Here is a 25,487-nt window from a genome sequence, read left to right as displayed (position 1 = left end):
GGGGGTCTTGGTGGTGGGATATAAGGTCCCAGGCCTGTGAAGCGATAGCAGCGCTATCATCATTAGAAATAGATGACCATTGGGGTGCAGGGTGTGGGACCCCCTCAAATCAATCTCATATTGATCACCTAGAATTAAGTGATCAACATATAAAAGCTTGAATATATCTTTAAATTAGTAGTCATAAAGTACAGATCCCTTTTCCACAAGACAATAACTAATATCTGTGGACGGGCACATCTCATTCCAGATCTGGATGCCCCTCTATGGCCAGCATTAGGGACCAGTGATCCCCCTCCAGTACAGCTGCTGCTGAGCATTACACATATTTCCTGTATAGTAATCATCCTCCACGCCCAAAATGTTTCTATCCTTCCTTTTCACACGTGTCATCATGAATCAAACGCTTCAGCCTCTAGTGACGTCATCAGGAAGAGTGACGTCAGCAGGGTGGGAAGGATTCCCCCTCCTCCCTCTTAGTTATTATTATGGGGATAATACGTTATTATGAATGAGGGGCTATTAGATGGACAGAGGACATGAATGGGTGCCGACTTTGCTTCGAGTTACGCCGTCGCCCCGACCCCAGTGGTCTCCTCTGCATACGGGATCTACGTGAACGCGCACCGTGCCCGGGACGTCCTCCAGTCAGCGCGTCGGTCACGCCCCCACGCCACGCCCAGCGCGACCCAGGCATCCCCCTAGCCCTGAGCCGCAGGAGCTCGCGCCGGGTCCGTTAGAGCCGCCGCTGCTCCGGTCACCACCACCGCCGCCATGTTCAGTTGGGCCAGTAAAGATGGTCGTCGGAAAAACGAACCCGAGCTCTTTCAGACGGTGGCAGACGGGCTCCGTAAGGTGTATAACCAGAAGCTGCTGCCCTTGGAGGAGACGTACCGCTTCCATGACTTCCACTCCCCGGCTCTAGAGGATGCCGACTTCCATAACAAGCCTATGGTGCTGCTGGTGGGGCAGTACAGCACGGGCAAGACCACCTTCATCCGACACCTCATGGAGCAGGACTTCCCCGGCATGAGGATCGGCCCGGAGCCCACCACTGACTCCTTCATTGCCGTCATGCACGGCCCGGTGGAGGGGGTGGTGCCCGGGAATGCGCTGGTCGTGGACCCCAAGAAACCTTTCAGGAAACTCAGCGCCTTCGGGAACGCCTTCCTCAACAGGTCAGTGCCCCTGGTGGTGCCCTCTGCGCTCTCTTCTGCCCCTGGTGGTGCCCGCCATGCTCTCTTCTGCCCCTGGCGGTGCCCGCCGCGCTCTCTTCTGCCCCTGGTGGTGCCCGCCACGTTCTCTTCTGCCCCTGGTGGTGCCCTCTGCGTTCTCTTCTGCCCCTGGTGGTGCCCTCTGCGTTCTCTTCTGCCCCTGGTGGTGCCCTCTGCGCTCTCTTCTGCCCCTGGTGGTGCCCACCATGCTCTCTTCTGCCCCTGGTGGTGCTCTCTGCGCTCTCTTCTGCCCCTGGTGGTGCTCTCTGCGCTCTCTTCTGCCCCTGGTGGTGCTCTCTGCGCTCTCTTCTGCCCCTGGTGGTGCTCTCTGCGCTCTCTTCTGCCCCTGGTGGTGCTCTCTGCGCTCTCTTCTGCCCCTGGTGGTGCTCTCTGCGCTCTCTTCTGCCCCTGGTGGTGCTCTCTGCGCTCTCTTCTGCCCCTGGTGGTGCTCTCTGCGCTCTCTTCTGCCCCTGGTGGTGCCCGCCGCGCTCTCTTCTGCCCCTGGCGGCGCCCGCCGCGCTCTCTTCTGCCCCTGGCGGCGCCCGCCGCGCTCTCTTCTGCCCCTGGTGGCGCCCGCCGCGCTCTCTTCTGCCCCTGGTGGTGCCCGCCATGCTCTCTTCTGCCCCTGGTGGTGCTCTCTGCGCTCTCTTCTGCCCCTGGTGGTGCCCGCCATGCTCTCTTCTGCCCCTGGTGGTGCTCTCTGCGCTCTCTTCTGCCCCTGGTGGTGCTCTCTGCGCTCTCTTCTGCCCCTGGTGGTGCTCTCTGCGCTCTCTTCTGCCCCTGGTGGTGCTCTCTGCGCTCTCTTCTGCCCCTGGTGGTGCTCTCTGCGCTCTCTTCTGCCCCTGGTGGTGCTCTCTGCGCTCTCTTCTGCCCCTGGCGGCGCCCGCCGCGCTCTCTTCTGCCCCTGGTGGTGCTCTCTGCGCTCTCTTCTGCCCCTGGTGGTGCCCGCCGCGCTCTCTTCTGCCCCTGGTGGTGCCCGCCGCGCTCTCTTCTGCCCCTGGTGGTGCCCGCCGCGCTCTCTTCTGCCCCTGGTGGTGCCCGCCGCGCTCTCTTCTGCCCCTGGTGGTGCCCGCCGCGCTCTCTTCTGCCCCTGGTGGTGCCCGCCGCGCTCTCTTCTGCCCCTGGTGGTGCCCGCCGCGCTCTCTTCTGCCCCTGGTGGTGCCCGCCGCGCTCTCTTCTGCCCCTGGTGGTGCCCGCCGCGCTCTCTTCTGCCCCTGGTGGTGCCCGCCGCGCTCTCTTCTGCCCCTGGTGGTGCCCTCTGCGCTCCATGTCATCTATTGTGGTCCCATCCATCCTCTTCTTCTACACAGTATAGGTCTTAAAGGGGCTGTACCAAGTATTATTATCCCCTATTCACAGGGTCGGGCATAACAATGTGATCAGCGAAGGTCTACCTGCTGGGACCCCCAATGATCACAATAATGGGACACTCAATGAGAACAGGAGTTCATGATCTGGGTGTCAGGCAGAGCACAGCGCTAGGATATCTCTGGTACTGTCACAGACAGTGAATATAAATGCTGGATATACCTTAGGCCTGTGCTCACCAATTTCTGACTCTTCCATAGTTTTGTATGGAGAGGCAGGACACACTCTCAACCTACCACTCCACACATTAGTCAGAATAGGACCCCCATTTTCGTCCCAGCATTTAGACCCTCATTAATTCTGTGGATAGGCTATAACAACTATGCTAGGGACAACCCCTCTAAATGTCTTATAGATTTAGGACCATACTCTGGATCAAGAATAACAGTAGGGGCCCCCATCTTATGGCCCTTGTGGTGGCTGTGCCTGTATTGTCAGTCACTTCTATGGGTTTCTGAAATCAGACGGATATTCTCATTTACCATAGGAATGAACAAGGAGACGCACCCGCCTACATTCTCAGGGGGTCTTCAATCCTTATCTCAAGATAGGTGGGCCGTCTAGAAGACGTCTCTGGTGTATCCCGTGACTACTACATATATGGGTGACGTGGTAATACCCTTTAAAGGGTTTTTCTCACCTTCACGATGTAATGAATCGATGATAGTTGTGGGTCGTACCCCTGGGACCTTCACCTAAGAGATCCTACAGCTATTTACTTAGCAGCTCAATGCAGAGAAGCCTTGGCACCAGATAAAACCATAGTTCTCTCTTCCCATCTCTCAGGACTCCTAGCTGGTACAATCCTCTGGCAGGACTCCCTTTATTGTATTTACTTTAATTATCTCACAAAATGACATTAGAAGTCACACACTCCGAGTCTACGAAGCCCTCCCTCCTCTGTGATGCTGGCTGGAGGCACTGGCACAGAGATGTAGAGGGCTGAGAAGTCTCGCCCATCTCCTGTGACCTATAGAACACTTTTTCCCCTTAGTTTTGACTTTTGATCTTTTACATTGTTGTTCCCGTGCTGACAGATGTTATTCTATCTGTCGGGTCTGTCCTTCGGATATCCTTTCGGAAGGAAACTAGAACTTGACCTGACTTATCCGTTACCCCAATAAAAAAATGTATATTCTTCTTCTATTCCTGTAGTTCTGACAGGTCCCCTGCAGAGTTTAGGGATTAAGAGCATATTTAGGTTTATCTGAGACAATAAACCTCCGGTCTATAACTTATAGACCCCTCAGGGTGTGAAATGTCCTTTCTAGAATTCCCTCTTTCATGTGAACTTTCATCCGTTTACCTATAAAATAATCGCCTCCAAAGTCCTGTGACAGTGAACCCGAGAAGAGTCATTTTCTGTCTGAAATGAGTCAAGTTTCGCGGCTGCTGGGGGAATGTTACTTCAGATTTCCCAATATTTGGTTCTTTAAGACCTAGAAACGTGCTGCTGGTGTCATACTAAAGATAAGAATCTCATCTTCCAGATGACAACAGGCTTGATGTTGTGTGAGCTGTTTATGTTTGTAGGTACTATAGAACTGAAGATACGGGTGTCTGATGTGACAGAGGTTGCACAAAATTTTTTCTCTTGCCTCTTTTGCGGAGTATTTTTAGCCCAGGAGGGGTATAAAATTTTCATATAGTCTGCAGTTTTTATATACCCATCACATGTAACGGTGATCTGAATGTAACAGGCCTTTAAATCGTTATTACCTGTTATTCTTTACACACAGATCAGCGGAGAAGATGCACATGTATATTAACCTCCTCCGGGAATTCCAGTGATGTCATCACTTGTGTCACTGGATGCTCAGGCATGATTGTGCACAGTGCTGTGACAGGGGACTTATTGTATGAGCCCCCTGTCACAGTACAGGATCAGCCTGGTCGGGGTCCTGCCGATGGCACCGCATGCAGGATCACAGACAAGTCCTTCTGGAAGCAGCCGCCCGCAGCCATCATGTGACCTGGGTCTCAGGGATTCTGTATAGATCACCTGACCTCTAGCATCCCGGCTGCTACAGGAAGGACCTGCTTGGCACTGCCTGATCCTGTACTGTCGCAAAGTGAAGGACAGAGGAGAAAAGCCTCATGTGGATTTAATTGTATATGATGATTGTACAGACGTTAATGCGACCTGTATCGACCCTCCTACTGTAGCCTCTAAACTTTTCTCATCTCCGTCAAAATGTGACTCTTTTCTGCTCATTTTTACGTCACTTTGGAGATTTTTTTATCGGTAGATGGGTGAAATTTCACAAAAAGAGGGAATTATAGCCAGGGCATTTATACCCTACGTGAGGGGGGTAGTAGCTAAATGGGGTAAATTCTTGTGACACATTCCCTTTAATCTCTTTGTACAAGATATTGTGAGCCTTTGTTTATGGGGATGTCCAGCACAATTTCTGTAGTGAGGAGTTTTGTGGATGAATCATTCTTTTAAGAATTCCCTTAATTTTCTTTCCCTCTCACTTCCTAATAAACTATTTTATAAAGGGATCTGTTAACACATATCTACATATAACGTGATAGGTAACAGTTGGTACATGTTCATATGGGATAGACTAGACATTTTTTTTTTGCCAGATTATTCATAATACTCTACATGCTGCATTTCAATGGATCTTGGACTGTTATGTAGGCCGATGATGAACACAAATACAAAGCAATATACTGACGTGTGAATAAGGCCCATGATCAGGATTCATACGGCTATAATGTGTCCATATTATATGTAGTGTATGACGGGCACAAATCCTGTAATGGCTGTGATTCTCTGACCTTGACTATCAGTATCATAGAGATCTAGGAGCTCAGTTTCACAATGAATACTAATCTATGGCGTAGATGAGGTCACCCCCGCATGTGAAGGTGACCATATTTTAACGTGGAGGCCCAGGTTAAGTGCCTATACTTTTACATACTATGGACTGCTGGGCGTCCCTTTAAGAGCTGGGGGTCCGAGCACTGATGCTACACATGTCCCAGGAACATGTCAAATACTATAAGCCTGCAGCCACACCCTGTAATAACCAGTCTCTACTTTTCGCAGTGGTTTTCAAAAACCCATTTCCTTTTTATTGCCTCGTATATTGCTGCACTTCACTTCACCCCTAGATGGTTTTTGTCTATGCGCTGCTCCCACCCTGGAGAAGTATGTGTGAATCATGAGCGGGGATCCGTGCCAATGTCTCTGCTGCGGCGCAGGATGCTCTGTTATGTATAGTGTACATTAGAAGCCTCAGCAGGTGACAAGTGACATTGCTGGAGCTGCCTGCAGTGAACAGCTGACATTTTACTATCCCTTATATAGCGACTCTGACACCACAAGTATCCAAGTGCCCTGCATGTTTTCTATTGGCTCATAACTTTTTAGATTGTTTTCTTCTTGCCTCCATTTAAATATTAATTTGATGCATGTATGGATGTGGCCTTCACTATTATCACACTATTACTATCATAAGATCCTGTGGCTGAGAACAATTCTGAAAAATGAAATGAATGCAGTTAAAGGGAATAGTCCATCTGTTAGGAGGATTGGATGACATACTTGCCCCTCTAGATAACCATTGTGCGAATGTTACCACTATTTCCAGTTATGGATGTATTGAATGATGAATGTAGAACTAATAGATTCAGTTCTTTCCTCTAGGTTCATGTGCGCGCAACTGCCTAACCCTGTGCTGGAGAGCATCAGCATCATCGATACACCCGGAATACTGTCTGGGGAGAAACAGCGAATAAGCAGAGGTGAGTGCTTTATCCTATTAACAGAACTGAAAATGTCAAAGAACTTCTGCTCATTCTCACTTCTTTCTTATGAATTAGTCAGCAGACATTCACACAGTAAATAGGAACAGAAGAAAAGGTTGACACATTCTGTCCAAAATCTCTTATATATATTTTTCGGGCCTACTGTCCTGCTTGATCTCTCAGAAATCTTAAGGATAGGGCTCAAGGCTCCCTGTATTGCCAAGTACAAGATGGCATGCTGGCACACACGCCCAGTTCACATCTGTGGGACTTCGGGGGTTGACCAGGGCTTGCAGTCCTATAGAAGTGAATAGAATGCAGGTACAAGTGTCCTTCACAGGTTCCCTTCTGAAATCCTGTCAAATTCTTTAGAATATGTAATACCCTAGAGAGGGTGTAGCACATTCCTCATATGTAGAGGGAGATGAGGAATGCCAGGCGTGGTGGGACCAGTGCCAGGATATGAGAGCAGCTATTAAATCACTGGGGATTCCTTTCCTTCTAAGAATTCCCCTCCCTAGCATGCCAAATACTGTACCAGGCAGCGCCATATCACCCACACTGTCCGCCTGTTAGCACCTCATCATCCTGACATGAAGCTTACACTATCACCTCTTATGTTAATGTCATGCTTGGGGTTTTTATACTGTGGGGGAGATTTATCATAGGGTGGCGCTCCTTGAGGCTTGGGCCTCTTGATGTATCAGCACAACTACGCATGGTCCAACCTGTCAAACAATAGTCTGCTGGTTTTTCAACAGAAGGCAGGCAAGAAAGAACGTCCCGTGCCTGCCCGTTCCACTGGCCTCTACGTCCCTCCGCGCCCACATGGAGCGGAGGTGGCGTATTCGCTGTTTTAATTGCAAGAATTTGCGATTGTTTCACTGCTTCTGCGCCATAGAAGCAGTAATAAATCTCCCCCACTCTGTGGTTTTAACCTAGAATCTTTTCTTGACTCTATTAAAGCAATGGCAAATACACTCACCGGCCACTTTATTAGGTACACCATGCTAGTAACGGGTTGGACCCCCTTTTGCCTTCAGAACTGCCTCAATTCTTCGTGGCATAGATTCAACAAGGTGCTGGAAGCTCCTCAGAGATTTTGGTCCATATTGACATGATGGCATCACACAGTTGCCGCAGATTTGTCGGCTGCACATCCATAATGCGAATCTCCCGTTCCACCACATCCCAAAGATGCTCTATTGGATTGAGATCTGGTGACTGTGGAGGCCATTTGAGTACAGTGAACTCATTGTCATGTTCAAGAAACCAGTCTGAGATGATTCCAGCTTTATGACATGGCGCATTATCCTGCTGAAAGTAGCCATCAGATGTTGGGTACATTGTGGTCATAAAGGGATGGACATGGTCAGCAACAATACTCAGGTAGGCTGTGGCGTTGTACCAAGGGGCCCAAAGAGTGCCAAGAAAATATTCCCCACACCATGACTCCACCACCACCAGCCTGAACCGTTGATACAAGGCAGGATGGATCCATGCTTTCATGTTGTTAACGCCAAATTCTGACCCTACCATCCGAATGTTGCAGCAGAAATCGAGACTCATCAGACCAGGCAACGTTTTTCCAATCTTCTACTGTCCAATTTTGATGAGCTTGTGCAAATTGTAGCCTCAGTTTCCTGTTCTTAGCTGAAAGGAGTGGCACCTGGTGTGGTCTTCTGCTGCTGTAGCCCATCTGCCTCAAAGTTCGACGTACTGTGCGTTCAGAGATGCTCTTCTGCCTACCTTGGTTGTAACGGGTGGCGATTTGAGTCACTGTTGCCTTTCTATCAGCTCAAACCAGTCTGCCCATTCTCCTCTGACCTCTGGCATCAACAAGGCATTTCCGCCCACAGAACTGCCGCTCACTGGATGTTTTTTCTTTTTCGGACCATTCTATGTAAACCCTAGAGATGGTTGTGCGTGAAAATCCCAGTAGATCAGCAGTTTCTGAAATACTCAGACCAGCCCTATTGGCACCAACAACCATGCCACGTTCAAAGACCTCAAATCACCTTTCTTCCCCATACTGATGCTTGGTTTGAACTGCAGGAGATTGTCTTGACCATGTCTACATGCCTAAAGGCACTGAGTTGCCACCATGTGATTGGATGATTAGAAATTAAGTGTATTATATAGCGCCATGAAATTCCGTAGCACTTTACAAATCATAACACTTTTGATGTGTAAAAATTAACCCATTGGTTGTTCTCTGCATGTTGTTTTATGTATTGAATAGTATAACACAGACATGACATCTACCAGATATGCCATATATTTCTTGTTAAATTGGATCCTACTTATGTGGAGATTGGATCCTTTAACCTGCTTAATTAAGCAGTCATTTTAGCTAGGTGGACACTGAATTGACACGTAGCTCCCGCAATATTAAAGAGTTTGGTGGTTTTACCCTTGAGACTGCCAACATGTCTCAATAAGTTACATGTAAACTATGCAAGCTATGTGGATGAGCATTCTGGTTGTGTAAGCAAGGGAGAAAAGTTTTAGTCCATATTGCATATGATATATTGGGCGATGATCCAGGAGATGACTAGAGCCCTCTCCCTACAGGAGGGGAGAAGGTATTGGGAAGCGTTCAGAGCACACAGCCCAGGGCTCTTTATGGTGTTTGGAGCAGCCTGACCGTCTCCTGACTAGGACAAAGAAAGTTTTGGGACTTGTGAAGGAGATGTCCTTGAGATACCAGTTTTCATCTGTAGAAGAAATGTGCTCACCTCTGCCAAAATAGACATGTTTGTAATCCAAACATGCCGGATACCCCACAGCTAGTTCTAGGTGGAATCTGCTAATTTATTCTCCTTTTTGGGACATGTAAGTGACAAAAAAAAACACCCAGCAGGATCATTACTCACCTGCAGTATAAGGTTCTGTACTAGCTCAGCATGAACTACTCATGTGTATAAATCGGTTTTAGCAGGTGGAGATGTGTCCATTGTACATCTTATCCTTTCTGTAGACAGCTTGTTACAGAGCAGGAGGGGCTGTGCTGTTTTTAGTGTTATAACTGCAGGCAGGAGGAGCAGAACAATATTGAGGCAGTTTTCGATGTCTTTTAATGTTACATCGTAGATTCTAGAAAAACCCCTCAAACTTTTATGGAGCTTGGATACAGTACAGTGGAAAATGAGGGTTTCGTGGGGAATGGGGAGCGGCGCACCTCCCAGCAGGCACACCAGCACGGTGATGACTTTGGCAGCTGCTTGTTGTGGACATACTAGCTATACTTTATTTCCAACTGACTAACCCAGGCTCGCTCAGTTGTTCCTGTATTTGTTCTGCTCTTCCCTGCCTGGTCAGCAGTTCCTTCATGCAGGCGGCAGGAAAAGTTGTGCTGTGGGAGATAAGACCCCAGTAACGGGTCCAGGGAGCCAGAGCACGGAAGTGTCTCTAAACAATAGTTCATCTCCGAGGGTTTGGTCTCAAATTCCTTTCATCTCAATTCAGGTTTCACAGTGTAACAAAATATTGGCATTTTAATAATGATGGATAAAGCAATTATCAAGACCTTGTAGATGGAAGTCATCTGCCCGGAGGTAGAGGGACTTTGTTCCAACCAGAATTTCCCCTAGTGTAACAAGTGTAGTACATGTGTGCCAGGAGTTGGACTGGTCATCACTAAATATTGCATTTACAACACGTTAACATTACATTTATAAGACGTTTATGTAAAAACAATGTTACGGCAATGTAAACATTTCAAAGACTGCAACACACCGAAAACTTCAGGCTATCTGTGCACATTGTAGATTGTCATGTCGAAAATCTGCATCAGATATGCTCTGTTTTTACACTGATTTTTGTGAAGTCTATTTTTACATATGGATTTACATGTGTATTTTTTTTTGTTTGTTTTTATTATCAGCAGATTCACATCAAAACCAAGTTTGTTTGTGTGTTACATGGAGATTATCCTAAGCCTATAGGCTTCACTAAAAAGACAAATCCAAATACACAACCCAAAAAATTTTCTGCATCGCGCAACAATTTCCTGGTGGGTAAAAAACAAAACCTTTGCCTACATTTAATTACTACAACTACACTTGCATTTCTTTTCCAAACACACTCACTTTCCGCACATACACTGCATATTCCACAATAAAATTAACGTGGTAAATCTGCATGTAATTTGTAATATGTGCAGATACCCCGAGGGAAAGTTTTGACTGGGAAAAAAAAAAAGCAGGAAAACTCCATAGTTTTTCAGCAGTTACATTGCAGTAGATGTGATGTTTAAACTTTTTAATGTTCTGGCTGGTCAGAGTGTTCTGTGATCCTTATCTCGGGGAAAGTACACTACTTAAATGTCGCAGATTCCTTCAGAATTTTTCCTCTTCTTCTTGTGAGAGGGCACACGTAGGGGGATGGCAGCTGTCCACATTTTTATGAAGATTTTCTGGAGTGCCAGAACATGTACCACCCCTGTGTCTGTACAGAGTGTTGTCTGTTCTGCACATGGGTGGGGGTGACTCGTGGGACCCTCATGGTCCTCCCAGGGCTGTGATCAGGCCATAGTGTTTTTATACCTGGTTACAGTATCCATAAACAATCTAATGTCCGGAATATTTTTAGGTCCATGGTTATTATGATACATAATAGCTTTGTACAGTTCATGCAATAAAAGTCTCAGCGTTCCATCCCGATGTGAATACGGTATCTGATAACAGTTTTATTAGCGCTCTTCATAGCATTAGCGCAGGAAGCTGGAGTCAGCAGGGGACATGCGAGCCCATTGTGTTGTGTGCACCCTGGGACGCCCCGACTTGAAATACTAACTTGTTCCACTTCACCGAGCGGAAGAATAAATTGCAGGGAGGAGGTTTATGCAATGTCAGAGTTATGAGAGCGAGCAGGAGTGTACTTTATCCCTGTCGTGTTAGTTTATACCAAAGTTCACATTAGAAATAACAGAGCCTGACTTATAAGACAACTTCTGTGTTCTGCCGAGAAGAAAGATGGCCTCAGCGTTGGTGCATATACCCTACAGTCTCACCCAACATTGCAAAACATTGATGACTTGTCTCTCTGGAACCTGTGGTTGGGGAGACTTCTCATATTAATTCCACCCTTAGGTTTCAGTATCTCCCCAGGTATTATTAAACTTAATGGTCACTTAATATATGACCTGCACCTTGATCTAAAGAAAAATCCAGACTTCTCTACATTTAGATGCAGAACACACCACCGATAAAACCAAATGTATAGATTATATGTGGTCCTGGAGCTGACTGGTTTGCAAACCTGCAGGGAGATGTCTGATATCCTATCCAGGAGCTGGATACAGTAGGGGGAGAGAATGTGGGTGCTGATTTGGAGAAGGATTTTTTCCCCCTGAGTAAAAAGCAGAATAAGTCCTAACGGGACCCCTAGAAGAGTTAAGATTCCCAATTACCCCACCCACACACAGCGAATGACAGCTTCCCCTGTATCCGTGTATAGACAACAGCTGTGACAATCCAGACTCTCCCTGTCAATCATTGTGTGTGGGTGGGGACAATCAGGATTGCTTTTTACTCTAAAATCCTGCGTCTTGGCAAAATTAGAAATTTGACATGTTTATCCCTGGAAAATTCTGATTCTGAACTTGCTGCTTCGTATATAACATACATCTATAGGGCTGCCAGAGATAGCCAAGCACTGTACTTCGGGTATACCCTGGAGGTGAATGGAGTGGTAGCATGTATGCAGTTATCTTGGGAATAGGTGGTAAGGGATGTAGATTGGTGGGAATAGGTGGTAAGGGATGTAGATTGGTGGCAATAGGTGGTAAGGGTAGATGGGTAGATGGGTAGAAATAGGCACCACCTGGTATACACAGGTCAGCTACATTTTAGTGAATTTATCTGCGACACCGCATACAATCCATGGTCAGTGATGTGCTATTTAGAAGGAAAGCATCCATACTTATCTACTAAATAAGCTCTGAATGTAGAGGAATGAAATAATTTTATGTGAAATCAGTTCTGATTAAATGTCTTATACATTCTTACTTTATCGTTTTTGTAAGAGATTCCATGTAATCTTTGGAATTTGACTTTGGAATCAGGAATTAGAAGTCCTGATAAGGGAAGGGAGTCAAGGAAAAATTTGCTGGGATATGACAGATATTTGGCAAATACTTACGGGGCCGGGATGTATAAATGGAGTATTCCCATTGATAGGAGATTCCATTACTTTATGATTGGCGCTCTGACCTCTGCAGGACTGCATAGAGGTTGCATTGCCACAGTGCTTGCATTTCTTTAGTAATACGTCATTTGGTTAGATAGGAATATTCTCTACAAGCCCCTACCACATTGCTCCCACACCAGTTTTATGGGAGTATCCATAATGTAGTGAAGTAGAATTCCTTATTACTCTGCTATAACCGCATATTTCTTCATTACTATTTGACAGTGCAGACCCTGTTTGTGAAATGGTTTACGTGCTATGTACTGCTTCCTGGGCTGTGGAGTTGGTACGCCAAACTTCCGATTCTAATTCCTGAGTTTCCCTTACTCCCACTCCAACACCACCCAAATGGTCAGTGACTCTACAGTCCTGTTTTCCTGGCCACTCTGCTAGCACTGAGATGAATGCGGCCTTCCCATTCCGGTGCAACCACATTCATCTCAACAAAAGCCTTGAAGAGGATGCACAACCTGCGCCAACAGGTCACACGCAGCCTTAGGGTCCATGTGCACTAACATACCGGGGACGTATATACAGCCGCATATATGGCCTCCATAGTTGTCTATGGCGACTCAGGCTTGGTACGGTGAGCACAATGTGTGCTCACCGTGCCATGGTGGCAAAAAAGATGGAGCGTGCTTTATCTTTGTCCAGAAGAACGCCCATGAGGGTCTATTCTTTATGGAGAGAGGAGGGGAGAGCAGCGCTCGCTTTTCCTCCTCTCCAGCACGCCCGACATGTCCCCTTACGGCTACGGCCGGGCGGCACATGTTAGAGTACATGAGCCCTTATAGTCATAGTCAGTTCAATGAGTACTTCCATAATAGATGGTAGTGCAGGCGGCCACATCCTCTCCTGCTGCTCCTCTGTGTCCCGACTGCTGACGCTGAAAGGAGAATTCCCAGGGGGGTAAGTGCCTGCCAGCTGTACTATACTGCTCCCGGGACTTCTCATGCGCTTGGCACAGCTCTCTTCTGATGTCGGTGCATACAACCAGCGCAGGTCATAGAGCAGATCCGCACATGGAGTGGAGAAGAAGCTGTATGAGCCAGGGAAGGAGAGGGTTTTTTTTGGGGGGTGGGCTCCTCTGGGGTTCTTCAGTATTATCCAGTGTGGGAAGTGGTATTTTGTTCTGTACTAATACTAATATTTTTAACAAAATGAGATACATTGTCTCAGAAGTGAACACGGCCCTACAAGTATAGTGCTTGGTCACCCTTTTCAGTGCCCACCCCCGAATCCTGTCAGAGCTGATGGCTCCTGAATTAGTACCAACTGCCATTCCATAATCTGTAGGGAACAATGCGTAGCTGTGATTCTCCATAATGATGGACGATGGGTCAAGGAATAACCCCTGCAGTAGACTTTAATTCCCATGATGTCTTAGCATGTGGTGTTTTTGGCTGGGATGGGTTAATTATTCAACAATTCAAAGGGAATCTTTCATAACTTTTGACCACACAATGCTGCAGAAAGTACTTGGTTTAGACTCCGGAGATCCGTGTAACCTTTGTGTGTTGTTGTTCCCAGCAGAACTGTGAAAAAGACATTAATATTCCAGGATTGTAGCTAAACTCTGCTCTTCACTGAACACAGCACAGCCGCTACGTGTACAGTCATTATTTTCTAAACAACCCCTATAACAGTGGTGGCGAAGCTATGGCACAGAGGTGGCACCCAGACCCCTTTCTGTGGGCACTCAGGCCATCACCCCAATTTCACCATACAGGATCACATCCACCTAATCTTCCTGCAGTCCCAGGCAACTTAAAGGATGCTGCTCTCTGTGCTATTTTAAAGCGACACTTCACTGGCTGTAGGAAAATTGAGAAGGTGTTGACTGAACTGCATTGTCTGTGGAGGTCCTCCTGCTGGACCAACCTTTCTTCCCGGAGAGAATCTACTATGATGGTCTGAATTTGCCCACCTTCTTTCAACTGCATTGGTGGCCTTAGGAGAGCCAATACAAGTGAATGATGTTTAAGAACAGGTAGCAATAAGTTACTGCTTGAAATGGCATGTTTGCACTTCATGGTAAATAAGTTGATTTTGGTTGTAGTTTGGGTCTCTAAAAGGTTCGCCATCACTGCCCTATAAATTTATTTATATAGCGCACACAGATTACGCAGCGCTGCACAAGGCTTGTCAAATTGGTCCCTGTCCCCCATGGGGCTCACAATCTAAACAACCTACCAGTATGTTTTGGAGTGTGGGTGGAAACCGGAGTACCCGGAGGAAACCCACGCAAACACGGAGAGAACATACAAACTCTTTGCAGATGTTGACCTGGGTGGGATTCGAACCCAGGACCCCAGTGCTGCAAGGCAGAAGTGCTACTCACTCAGCCACCTTGCCGCCCCTAACACTGTGTGTATGCCTAAACTCTTTTTCAGAGCACATTGAAATCACTTTATTTTGCATATACATTCATGTTTTGTGATTTTGAGTTTTGTTCTTGGGGTCTAGACTTCAGCATTGAGCGGTCTGGGATTGCCCTGTGCACAGAAGGATCACAAGATTCTTATTAACTTGTCTTATGATGGTGGAGGGGGCAGGAAGGAGCATGTGAGATTAGGTTACAGAAACGTTTGCTTCGTCTAAGATACCAGATGTACAAGCGTATTCATTAACCAGGGAATATATGTAGTACTCGCACAATTGTCTCTTATACCCGCATACTTTTCACAATATGATATTAATAATATTGAAATTGAGCATAACCACATACACTCATTGTCTGAAGAGCTTGAGCCCTATATGAATAGAGCTTACACTAAATGTAGCTTCCTATGGGATGACAGCAAGCAGAGATCTAGAAAACAGAGGAACTGATACAGTAAGAATATTGTAAAATTTTGTACAACTTTTTAGAATACAAATTAGAACATTTACCTTATATACTCGAGTATAAGCCTAGTTTTTCAGCAAAAAAAATGTGCTGAAAACCCCAAACTCTGCTTATACTCGAGTCAAAAAAATAAATATATCTAAATTCACCTTTCCGGCGACCCCTGTATATCTTCTGTGCGATCTGTCCGGCAGCGCCGGAAGGCTATATACACTGGGGCAGGGGCTGGCTGGCTATATACACTGGGGCAGGGGCTGGCTGGCTATATACACTGGGGCAGGGGCTGGCTGGCTATATACACTGGGGCAGGGGCTGGCTGGCTATATACACTGGGGCAGGGGCTGGCTGGCTATATACACTGGGGCAGGGGCTGGCTGGCTATGTACTGGGGAGGCTGTGACCAATGCATTTCCCACTCTCGGCTTATACTCGAGTCAATAGGTTTTCCCAGTATTTTGTGGTAAAATTAGGGGCTTCGGCTTATACTCGGGTCGGCTTATACTCGAGTATATACGGTATTTGCTAAAAGTGGTCAACCCTTTTGAGAAATCCTATATTCTGCATTTAGACTCTGTGTTCTATAGGAGGAGATCAGGGGCAAACAAGCGTTCTCTCGCCCATCTTCATTTTAATGAGGATCATGTATTGCTCCATTTTTCCTGTCCTACTATTCTCAGCTGTCAGAGGACAGGCCTGGTCCTACACAGAACGTGTAATTGTCAATGTTGTGTTCAACGCTCTTTAGTAGCAGAAGTTTCTTCATATAAATAGGCACCATCTCTTTTATAGCCTTATAAGGGAAGTTAAACCTAGCATTTGACCTTAGACTTCTTCTAAATCCCTGAAGGGTTAAGATTGAAGCCGGGAAAGCTTGTAGACCGTGCTGCGGTATTAGGGAGCTTCTTCAGACCCACATAAACATGTTTCTAAGTATAAAATCCCATTGGCCTGGAAAAGTTGAGTAACTGCACAAAAAAGGGAAAAATCTGTTGTGGCACTAAATTTAAGGAATATGAAGCCCAAGGTCTTTAGCAATGCTGCTGTCATGGCTGTCGGCTGATCCCCCGGTCCACCCAGGAAAGCCCCCTCTACCTTAGAGAAAGTGAAAGTTATATACTTGATGCTGTGAGTCACTGCCTTATCTATGGGGGTGATCTGGAGAAGCTATCTTCATGGTTAAAAATAGCCGCCTTGTGAAAATCCTCGCAGACTTTAATACGTCTCGTAGGCACAGTCACTTTTTCAGTTTCTGTGTTATTCATACCTGGGGCTTAACATTATCCTGTAATTGCTGTCACTGTACATATGTTATACATCAGCTCTTACAGCAGTTACACTACAGGGGGAATGCTTTGAGATTGGCGTTTTTGAACACGGTCTGAACTGGCAGAGTTTTTTTTTTTTTTTTTTGTTCTAGTCTACGTTTTCAGGGGCTGTGAGTAAACGACCCTGCGCGCCCTCAGACATGCCAAAAGTGCCATGAGGGTTGGAGGATCCAGAAAACTGCCCCCAAATCTCCCTCTTTGCTACAGTCTTACAAGAAATGACTTTGTTTGTTTTCTGTAGGCTCACCCATCCATAGGACAGATATGTATAATCCTGGGGATCGTACCCTTTACTAGAATACATGTCCCAAGGTCAGGACCGGCACCAGCACTGGGCCTTTTGGGCAAATGCCAGGGCCCACATAAGGAATCCATGGCTTTACCTAATGAATCCATAGTGTTTAGGGGGGGGGGGCTTATTCAAAGTAGCTAGGGAATAATTTAGGGAGCAAGAGACTGTTTTAGTTACTGAATTTTGAATGCTGCCATGTAAGTTCACTGCAAAGGGGCCACTAAGCCTCTGCCACCCAGGGGCCTACTGGAACCTTCAGCCGACCCTGCCCGAGGCCCATGTATCATAGGAGCATGAATGAACTAAGGAGGGTATAGCATGCGGCCATATCCAGTCTGCTTGTTTCTAGTAGCAGCTCCCTGTTCATAGGTGCTTGTATATCGTCATGCTGTCCCCAATTGTCACATCTGACTTCAATCCCTGACCTCAGTCAGGTATGTGCACAATGGTGCCACGGTCACATTCACAGCATATGTGACATCACCACTCCATGCCCTCCACAGGAGCTGATGCTGGAAATGAGGGTTCCTTCAGGAGGCGAAAGCATACTGGATTTAATTTTTTTAAAGAAAAAAGCTACCGCTTTTTGTGTTTCTCCAATTCTTGGAAAACGCGTTTTAAAGGGTTTGTCCACACAGTGGATTTCAGGACACTGATCTTCTCCCATCAAAATCATTGGGAGGCCACTCAGAATTGACATTAGATTCTCAAAAATGTGAAGGTTTGGAGTTTGTCTTTGTGTCTTTTCTAGGCATTGGTCTGCACATTTAGTTTTTCCCTGAGAATCTCATGTGGGCATATACTATAGATGTTGGTGTTATGTTTTGTTTTTTTGTTTTTTATTAAGAAAATCTCTCATCAAAGTCCATCACAATAAACCAGGGACAGTTACTCATAGATCCAGGCATCATGACACTGGTAATCTTCTTATATCTGTTATATCTATCCATGGCTTCTTTCCTTTCTCCTAAAATCAACTTTAAAATCATGCTACAAGGGCTCTGGGGGATGTTAGCCGTGACCTTCAGTGATGTATTTTCCCAATAAGCAGAGCAGGTCCCTCTGACGTTATATATATATTGGCTAGCTTTACCATGTTCTGATTAGTTTCTTTGGTTTTCATAACTGGATGATGTCTGTTTTCAATCCCCTCTAGACCTGATACCTCACATGGGCCGATTTACTTCCTTGTGTACATTGCGCTCTGGCTCTGATACATCAACATCCATGGCTTTCTTCAGAGCCTTAGTCACTGGGACTATCATTTTAGCGAACAAAATATGACCAAAATATCGTCCCCTCACACATTAGTGTGAAAGGGGAATTGGATCAGTATTTGAGTACGTTTCTGCAGAGGAGGCTTTCCTGTGACAGATCTCACCCCCCTCAGGTGTCCCGCCATGTCCCCTGCCAGGTGGCACTTGCTTTTGTCACCACATCCTCATTTTGTTAGCAGATGGTTTAGTGTTTATTTTTAAGACTCTCCTAAACCTCTTTCCGTTCTCCACAGGTTATGACTTTGCCGCAGTCTTGGAGTGGTTTGCTGAACGCGTGGATCGCATCATTCTGCTTTTTGATGCTCACAAGTTGGATATATCAGATGAATTTTCTGAGGTCATTAAAGCTCTCAAAAACCATGAAGACAAAATCCGAGTTGTATTGAATAAGGCAGATCAGATTGAGACCCAGCAGCTTATGAGGGTGTACGGGGCCCTCATGTGGTCCCTGGGAAAGATCATCAACACTCCCGAGGTGGTGCGCGTTTACATCGGCTCCTTCTGGTCCCATCCTCTGCTCATTCCGGACAACCGGAAATTGTTTGAGGCCGAGGAACAAGACTTATTCAAGGACATTCAGTCCTTACCTAGAAATGCTGCTCTCCGCAAGCTGAATGACCTCATCAAAAGGGCCAGACTGGCTAAGGTAAGCACTTTATTCACTAGATTTTAAGACCTACCAAAAATGCCTTCCCTCTGCCCCATGCGATATGGGGGATGCCTATTAAGTGGAAACATTGTACTTCATGGAGTCTCCTCAGGAACAATCCCTCTCAGATTAGATCTGGTACCTACTATTATAAGAGCGAACTGCATCCACTGTAGGACAAATATGATAATATATGGCTTCCAACCATATGAATTGCCCTTCATTGTAATTATTGTGCACCCTAGAGGCTCTTCATTCTGGCTATCCTCTCCTTTTATAGAACGAGAGGACATTGCTACAGAAAGGAAGAAAATGGGCGCAGAGCTTATTATTCCTAAACTGATGTATAATAATGTGGCTGTTATCTGCCTCTGTGAGAGCTGGGTAGGAGCATATCCTTAGTAACTTGCCTCCAATTTTCTCTTTTCAGGTCCACGCCTACATCATCAGTGCATTAAAAAAGGAAATGCCCAACGTCTTTGGTAAAGACAACAAAAAGAAGGAGCTGATCAATAACCTGGCCGAGATCTACATGAAGATAGAAAAAGAGCAGCAGATCTCTCCGGGAGATTTCCCTAGTATTAAGAAGATGCAGGTAACAGAAGATTGTTGGACTGGACTCATAGAGGGTGATTTGGTGACTGGTCTATATGGCCTTGTGGGTGGTTAAGAGTCTTAAATAGTCCTCACAGGCTTCTTTAATAACTTTGTCATCCAGGCTAATAGGAGATCACCTGTCCCCACAGATCCGCTGTTTGTTAGTAGGTTTTCACCATTACCGCTAATGCTTCTACTATGGTAGAGGCAGTAACCTGCATTGAGGTACATCTATTTACAGAAATAGTAACCAGCAGAATATGAGATGTGAATGTTACTTTATCATCTGCCTAGGAAAGTGCACAATTTCCTGTGGGTTTTGCAGTTTGAACTCAGTGGTGTATGCAGAGCGCACATGTAGTTACAGATACCTGATGTCTGTGTACATGGCCGGCGGTGCCTCCAGCATCTGGACTCAATTGTTTGCCTTTTCTTACATAAAACAAAGGACTAGCCATTGTACATAGCACATACAGTACAAGCTAGTCTTTCACTAAATGCGTTTACCAGCATATGCACATGACAGCTTTGCCAGGCTGCAAAGATTTATCTATTGTGATATTGTGTTATAGGAGCACATGATGGAAGATTTGAGGGTGTTTTCGGGAGAGTAGTAGTAATGATCTTGGTTTGGGTCATTATTATTAGATCAGCTGTATACAAGGGTTACAACCTGCAACCTCATTATTGTTCATCAGGTTTATATTAAAGGGAATCTGTCCATACAAAATAATAGACCGTGTTAGGATTTGTCCCCGGAGAGCTGTATATCCATACATTTGTGTAAGTTGTCAGTAGTGACGGGACTGTGAAAAGTGAAGTTATAATTTTGCTCTAAGGCTCTTACAAGGGCACTGGGTGGATCTTTCAGCCTGAAGAGCTTTCTGCTGTCTGCACTCTGCTGTTCCACAGTCCTTCTCCTTGGCTAGGAATAGGAGCTACATCACTCGCTTACAGTAGTCACTCAGAGCAGGGGAAGAGGCTGTGGAACAGTTCATTGAAATAAAACTCTTCAGGCTGAACAACCCGCCCAGAGCACTTACAGGAGCTGCTAAGCCAGATTAAGCATTCACTTCTCAGTCCTGCTGCTTCTTACTGCATACACAGAGGTCCCGGTTCTCTAGGGCCTTTCAAGGTCTGCATTTTATTATGGTAAAACTGATGATGGATGGATCCTTTTAAAGTCTGTTATCTGACAACTAGACTTAGTAATACTATAGGTTGCAATTGTAGAAAAATAGAACCCTATATTTTTATTTCATACTAAAAGTCTCAATGTTTTTTTCCCCATAGGAAATTCTGATGACCCAAGACTTTTCCAAATTCCAGTCCATAAAGCCAAAATTACTGGATGCGGTTGATGACATGCTGTCGAATGACATTGCTAAGCTCATGGTCATGGTCAGACAGGAGGAATCCCAAATGACAAATCAAGTGGTCAAAGGCGGAGCTTTCGAGGGAACCATGAATGGGCCATTTGGCCATGGATATGGGGAGGGAGCTGGCGAGGGTATTGATGATGTGGAGTGGGTAGTAGGTAAAGATAAACCAACCTATGATGAGATATTTTACACACTTTCTCCTGTCAATGGAAAAATCACTGGTGCCAGTGCCAAAAAGGAAATGGTGAAGTCAAAGCTCCCCAATACCGTATTGGGCAAAATCTGGAAGTTAGCGGATGTGGACCGAGATGGATTTCTCGATGACGAAGAGTTTGCTTTAGCTAATCACCTAATAAAAGTGAAGTTAGAAGGGCACGAGCTGCCAGCAGATCTGCCAACTCATCTAATTCCTCCTTCTAAACGACGGGGAGAGTGACCATCACCCCCCCTCCTCCGCCCATCTTCAGAGTCTTCCATTTCTTTTCTTGCCTCATCTGAAAGAACTACAGTAAAGACTAGATTTAAAGCATACATAACTTTTTTTTTTTAATAAATGTATAAAATATATATATATTCTTACAAAATGGCTCTAAATAAAATGAGACTGACTTACCGGTGGAGCATAGGTGATGTGTCGGTGAGGTGGAGTAAGAAGGCCAAGCTGAGGACACCACCCATGACCTACAATGAAGTGTTAGACAAATTTTGTGATGCCTGGTCTTTAAAGGGCTCTGTTAATTGTTTTATTATTGATCCAATAACAGGGGAACCTAAATATATATTCCAACGTGCACAAATTTCAAGCAAATTATGCTATTGAGACTGCAAGTCCTAAACAGTGGAAGTGGTCAAGATCTTATTGGTAAACCCTTCTCAGCTTGTCATCTCCACGTCGGTCATGATTGATGTCTGCATTATTTGTAATGTCTGTAATTTACTGCAGTCATATTCAATGATGGCGCAGGTGTCAATCAAGACAGAGAAAGTGGGGTATGTTGATGACTCGGAGCACTTGGCCATCTTGGAACAGCCCTAGAGCACTTGCTGACTCATTTGCTTAATACATCAAAGTTGCCCCAACTATTTGTTGGAGTCCTCCAGGCGGTGGTGTTATTGGATTAATACCTAAATGGAACCCACCAGCTTCTCTTAACTGGCCGGTTTTGAAGATGTGTCCTCACAAATGGTTTTTCTTCCATATTACTTAACTGTTACTATTGTAAATGAGTTGATGTTCCTCAGTATGGTTAGAGATGGACGTGTTTCTCTTAGTACCATCATCATGCTGCTTCCATTGCAGAAAGCGAATTTAGGAAGCTCATCCTATCACGTGGCGGCCATCTTGTTGGATGTATATTAATCCTTGTTTCATTTTCTTATTTTATTGCCTTGCAAATCATTGAAGCTGCTAATAAGTGTGAACAATGCAATGCTTCCATGCTGACAGTGTTACTTCCCCAGTATCCTGCATTACCTTCACTAGCTTGAATGGTCCTAAACTATGAACATGATGGTTACTAGACTGAGCCAATACTGAGGAACTCTGCAGCCTCCTTCAGTATTATATATTTGTGCTTTACTTTTTTTTTTTCTTATCGTTGCCCAAGTCACATCTGAGATTAAAGAATTATCTGGATTGTTATTTAAAAGACCCTTAATGTAGATTATTTAGGATTATAGTTTATAGTGTTATCACAGAGATGTTGTATGGCCACATGTAAGCACATTTATGTGGATATTGATGCGGATGGTAATTAGGTCCATGCATTATCTCTATAATGAGCACAGAATGGAATGTGTTATCTTGTAGGCACTGGAATAGATTAATGTCAGAGTCCCGACATATGGGATTTCTGATAGCAGGACAAGATGCTGGGAGAGAAGATGAGCTCTACAATATATACATTTATATGATATGGAGTGGGATTACTGAGATACTGGTTTGTCCCCTCCCGCATATAGTGACTGAGGCCCCATTTACATGACTGTAATTGTGACCACGAGTTGTGGCCAGATCCCAGCCACGTTAGAGGTCAATGGCATCCTGTAATGAAGCAGTAGGCACACTGTCTCATGTCCGACCGATCTGGGCAGCTGCCCCATAAAATGTAGGAAGTGACCTATATTTGACCATTCCAATGCGTTGCGGCCATTGGAATTTCAATGCAGAGAGGAGGAGGTATGGAACGCTCAAGCCCCCTCCATTCTCCACCTTGCGATGTGCTATGCCCAGGATCTGGTCCAAGTGAGCTCATGGCGTGACAGTAAGGCTGATGACCCCGCCCACACATAGTGATTGACATGGAGAGGTCTGATTACCCCACCCAAGCACTGCAATTGACAGGAAGAATCCTAATGAACCCACCCACAGTGATTGCCAGCAAGGGTGTCAAGTACCTGCCCACACAGAGTCACAATTGCCCTCATCACTGTGCTAAGCAGGACTGTTCTGTTTCTCCTAGGAGTCCTTTTAGAATTTACTCAGGTTCTCACTCAGAAACCCTGCTCCATATCATATTAACCTTTATATTAAAAGATTTCAACTTCTCTCCCTCTTTTATGTTCTTGATGTCAGTTTAGAGATGTCCACTTTAATGTCATGAGATACTTGTTACCCTTTTATAAATTGCACATACTAAACCTATATAATGCAGAACACCAGCCTGTGCCTTTCCTTCTATAGAAGTTCTTATTCTTTGTGATTTCTGTAATATACCATATAAAAGTTTTTATCTAAGCTTTTATAGACTGACATATTTTTGTGGCAATGTGTTCATGTCCCACCTTTTGAGTGTTATTCATTGTACGAGGGGTATGGAAAATGATCACTCTTGGGCTACATTCACGCTGCTGTATGGGAAACGTATATACAGTGTATACAGGTCCCCCATAGATGGCAATGGGCGTACGGCGCCGTGCAACACCATACCCTTCCGTAGCCGGGAGAAAGAAAGGATATGTCCCATATTTCCCCGGAATACAGCGCCACGCCCCATTTTTCTCTACAGAGAGGGGTGGGGGTGAGTGGCGCTCATCCCCTCCTTCTCTCCCCTGCGCCTAGTGTGAATATAGCCTTTAAAAAATGATTTTTAAATCATATCATATTTATTAAAGGAAATCTACCATTTGCTTTTATGCATTATGAACCAACATACCTTGAGAACGCTGTGGCTGCACTGATGCAGAAACATATCTCCTGAACTGTGTGGTTTTGCTAAAAAAAAATTATAAAATTATGATAATGAGGCTCTGGTCCTCCTGTGGCTGCTCTGGCACTTCTCTCCTTACCCTAATTTTTCACAGCTTCAGATAATGCAGTATTCACGGTGTTGTGGCAGAAGTAATCAATAGCTACACCACCCCCCAGCTGCTGTGTTTGGGTCATCCAGCTCCGGTTGATTAGTCTGGACAGTTCTGGAAGATCCTGTGTATGTGGAACTAATGTGTTTATGTAGGCACTCAGCTTTCCAAAGGTCCTGAATTTTAAAATAGTTTTTTGAGCAAAACCATTCAGTAGATGGATTAAACAAGATATGTTTCTGCATCAGTGTAGCTACAGCATTCTCAAGGTCTGTTCGGTTCACAATGCATAAAAGCGAATGGTAGATTTCCTTTAAATTTTGCCATCGCATTATCCGTTTACAACAAACAAACAAACAAAACCACAAAAACCAGATCACAACAAACAAAACCACAAAAACCAGATCACAACAAACAAAACCACAAAAACCAGATCACTCTTGCTTTGATATGAGGGCTGTATGTGGAGAAAAATAGAGGCACATCAGACCCATATCTGCGGCAAGTGAAGCCGGAATAGTTCCCCAGCTTTCTTGTACATTCACTATATCTACAGTGCTTGTGTGGTGTAGCAGCAATGCACAGGTGCAAAACGAAACATGAAAAAGGCGAGTAACTTTTTTTTTGGGGGAGGGGGGGGGTTATGCCCATTTAAAAATTATCATACAGGGCGATTTAAGACCCTAAACCACTAGTCCATAAACGCCTGTGGGCAGTTAAGTGTCCCAAATCTTCCTGACAGGTTCCCTTTCAAATAAAATGTCATCCCTTGGCGTATAGCACTGGGTCATGGCAGAGCACTAAACAGCTCATCATCGCCCTATATGGGGTGAGAAACTTGGTCTATTACTAATAGAAGTTATACAGTCACATATTTTCATCTTCTACGCCATGTTGTCTGGTTCTCTGGATGTTTTAAGTGGGTGGTAATAAATACCATGGTCTTTTGGTATCTGTTTTGTTTCGTCCATGTCATTTACAGCCTTTTGAGTCTATCTATGGTAGATATGTTATGTTCGGCCTTGAAGGGAAGCGCTCACTACTAGGGTTTGTACATGGGTTCAACTATAAAACCTATTTACAACCCAGTGGTCAGGAGAGATACCTGGAAGAGGATAAGTAGTGTATTATCACACATGTATACACTATAGTGCAAGGAGGAGACCTAAAACTGTCAAGCAAGTCATGTACGGTACGATGGATTGTAAATGTCTGCTGCATAATGTATCATTTAGGCAACCTGCGTACAAACATTGGGCAGATTCCACAGACTGCACACATTGC

General features: G+C 45.2%; 1 protein-coding gene across 1 annotated transcript; it reads left to right on the top strand.

The window, feature by feature from the left end:
* Window positions 1-628: 628 nt before the first annotated feature.
* Window positions 629-24,641, top strand: EHD1 (EH domain containing 1). The gene is made up of 5 exons (XM_072118290.1): window positions 629-1,178; window positions 6,241-6,338; window positions 18,509-18,921; window positions 19,355-19,519; window positions 20,815-24,641. The coding sequence occupies exons 1-5, from the start codon at window positions 775-777 to the stop codon at window positions 21,337-21,339; spliced, it is 1,605 nt and encodes a 534-aa protein (XP_071974391.1). The 5' UTR covers window positions 629-774; the 3' UTR covers window positions 21,340-24,641.
* Window positions 24,642-25,487: the final 846 nt, after the last annotated feature.

This window comes from Engystomops pustulosus, chromosome 7 (genome assembly GCF_040894005.1).
Source record: "Engystomops pustulosus chromosome 7, aEngPut4.maternal, whole genome shotgun sequence".
Taxonomy (NCBI): domain Eukaryota; kingdom Metazoa; phylum Chordata; class Amphibia; order Anura; family Leptodactylidae; genus Engystomops; species Engystomops pustulosus.
Note: the sequence above shows the minus strand (reverse complement) of the source record. Positions and strands in the feature narration are given on the sequence as shown.

Coding starts and splice junctions, on each gene's coding strand:
- EHD1 (XM_072118290.1), top strand. CDS start 775: ATGTTCAGTTGGGCCAGTAAAGATGGTCGTCGGAAAAACGAACCCGAG. Junction 1,179..6,240: donor GGGAACGCCTTCCTCAACAG/GTCAGTGCCCCT, acceptor TCTTTCCTCTAG/GTTCATGTGCGCGCAACTGC. Junction 19,520..20,814: donor CTAGTATTAAGAAGATGCAG/GTAACAGAAGAT, acceptor TTTTCCCCATAG/GAAATTCTGATGACCCAAGA.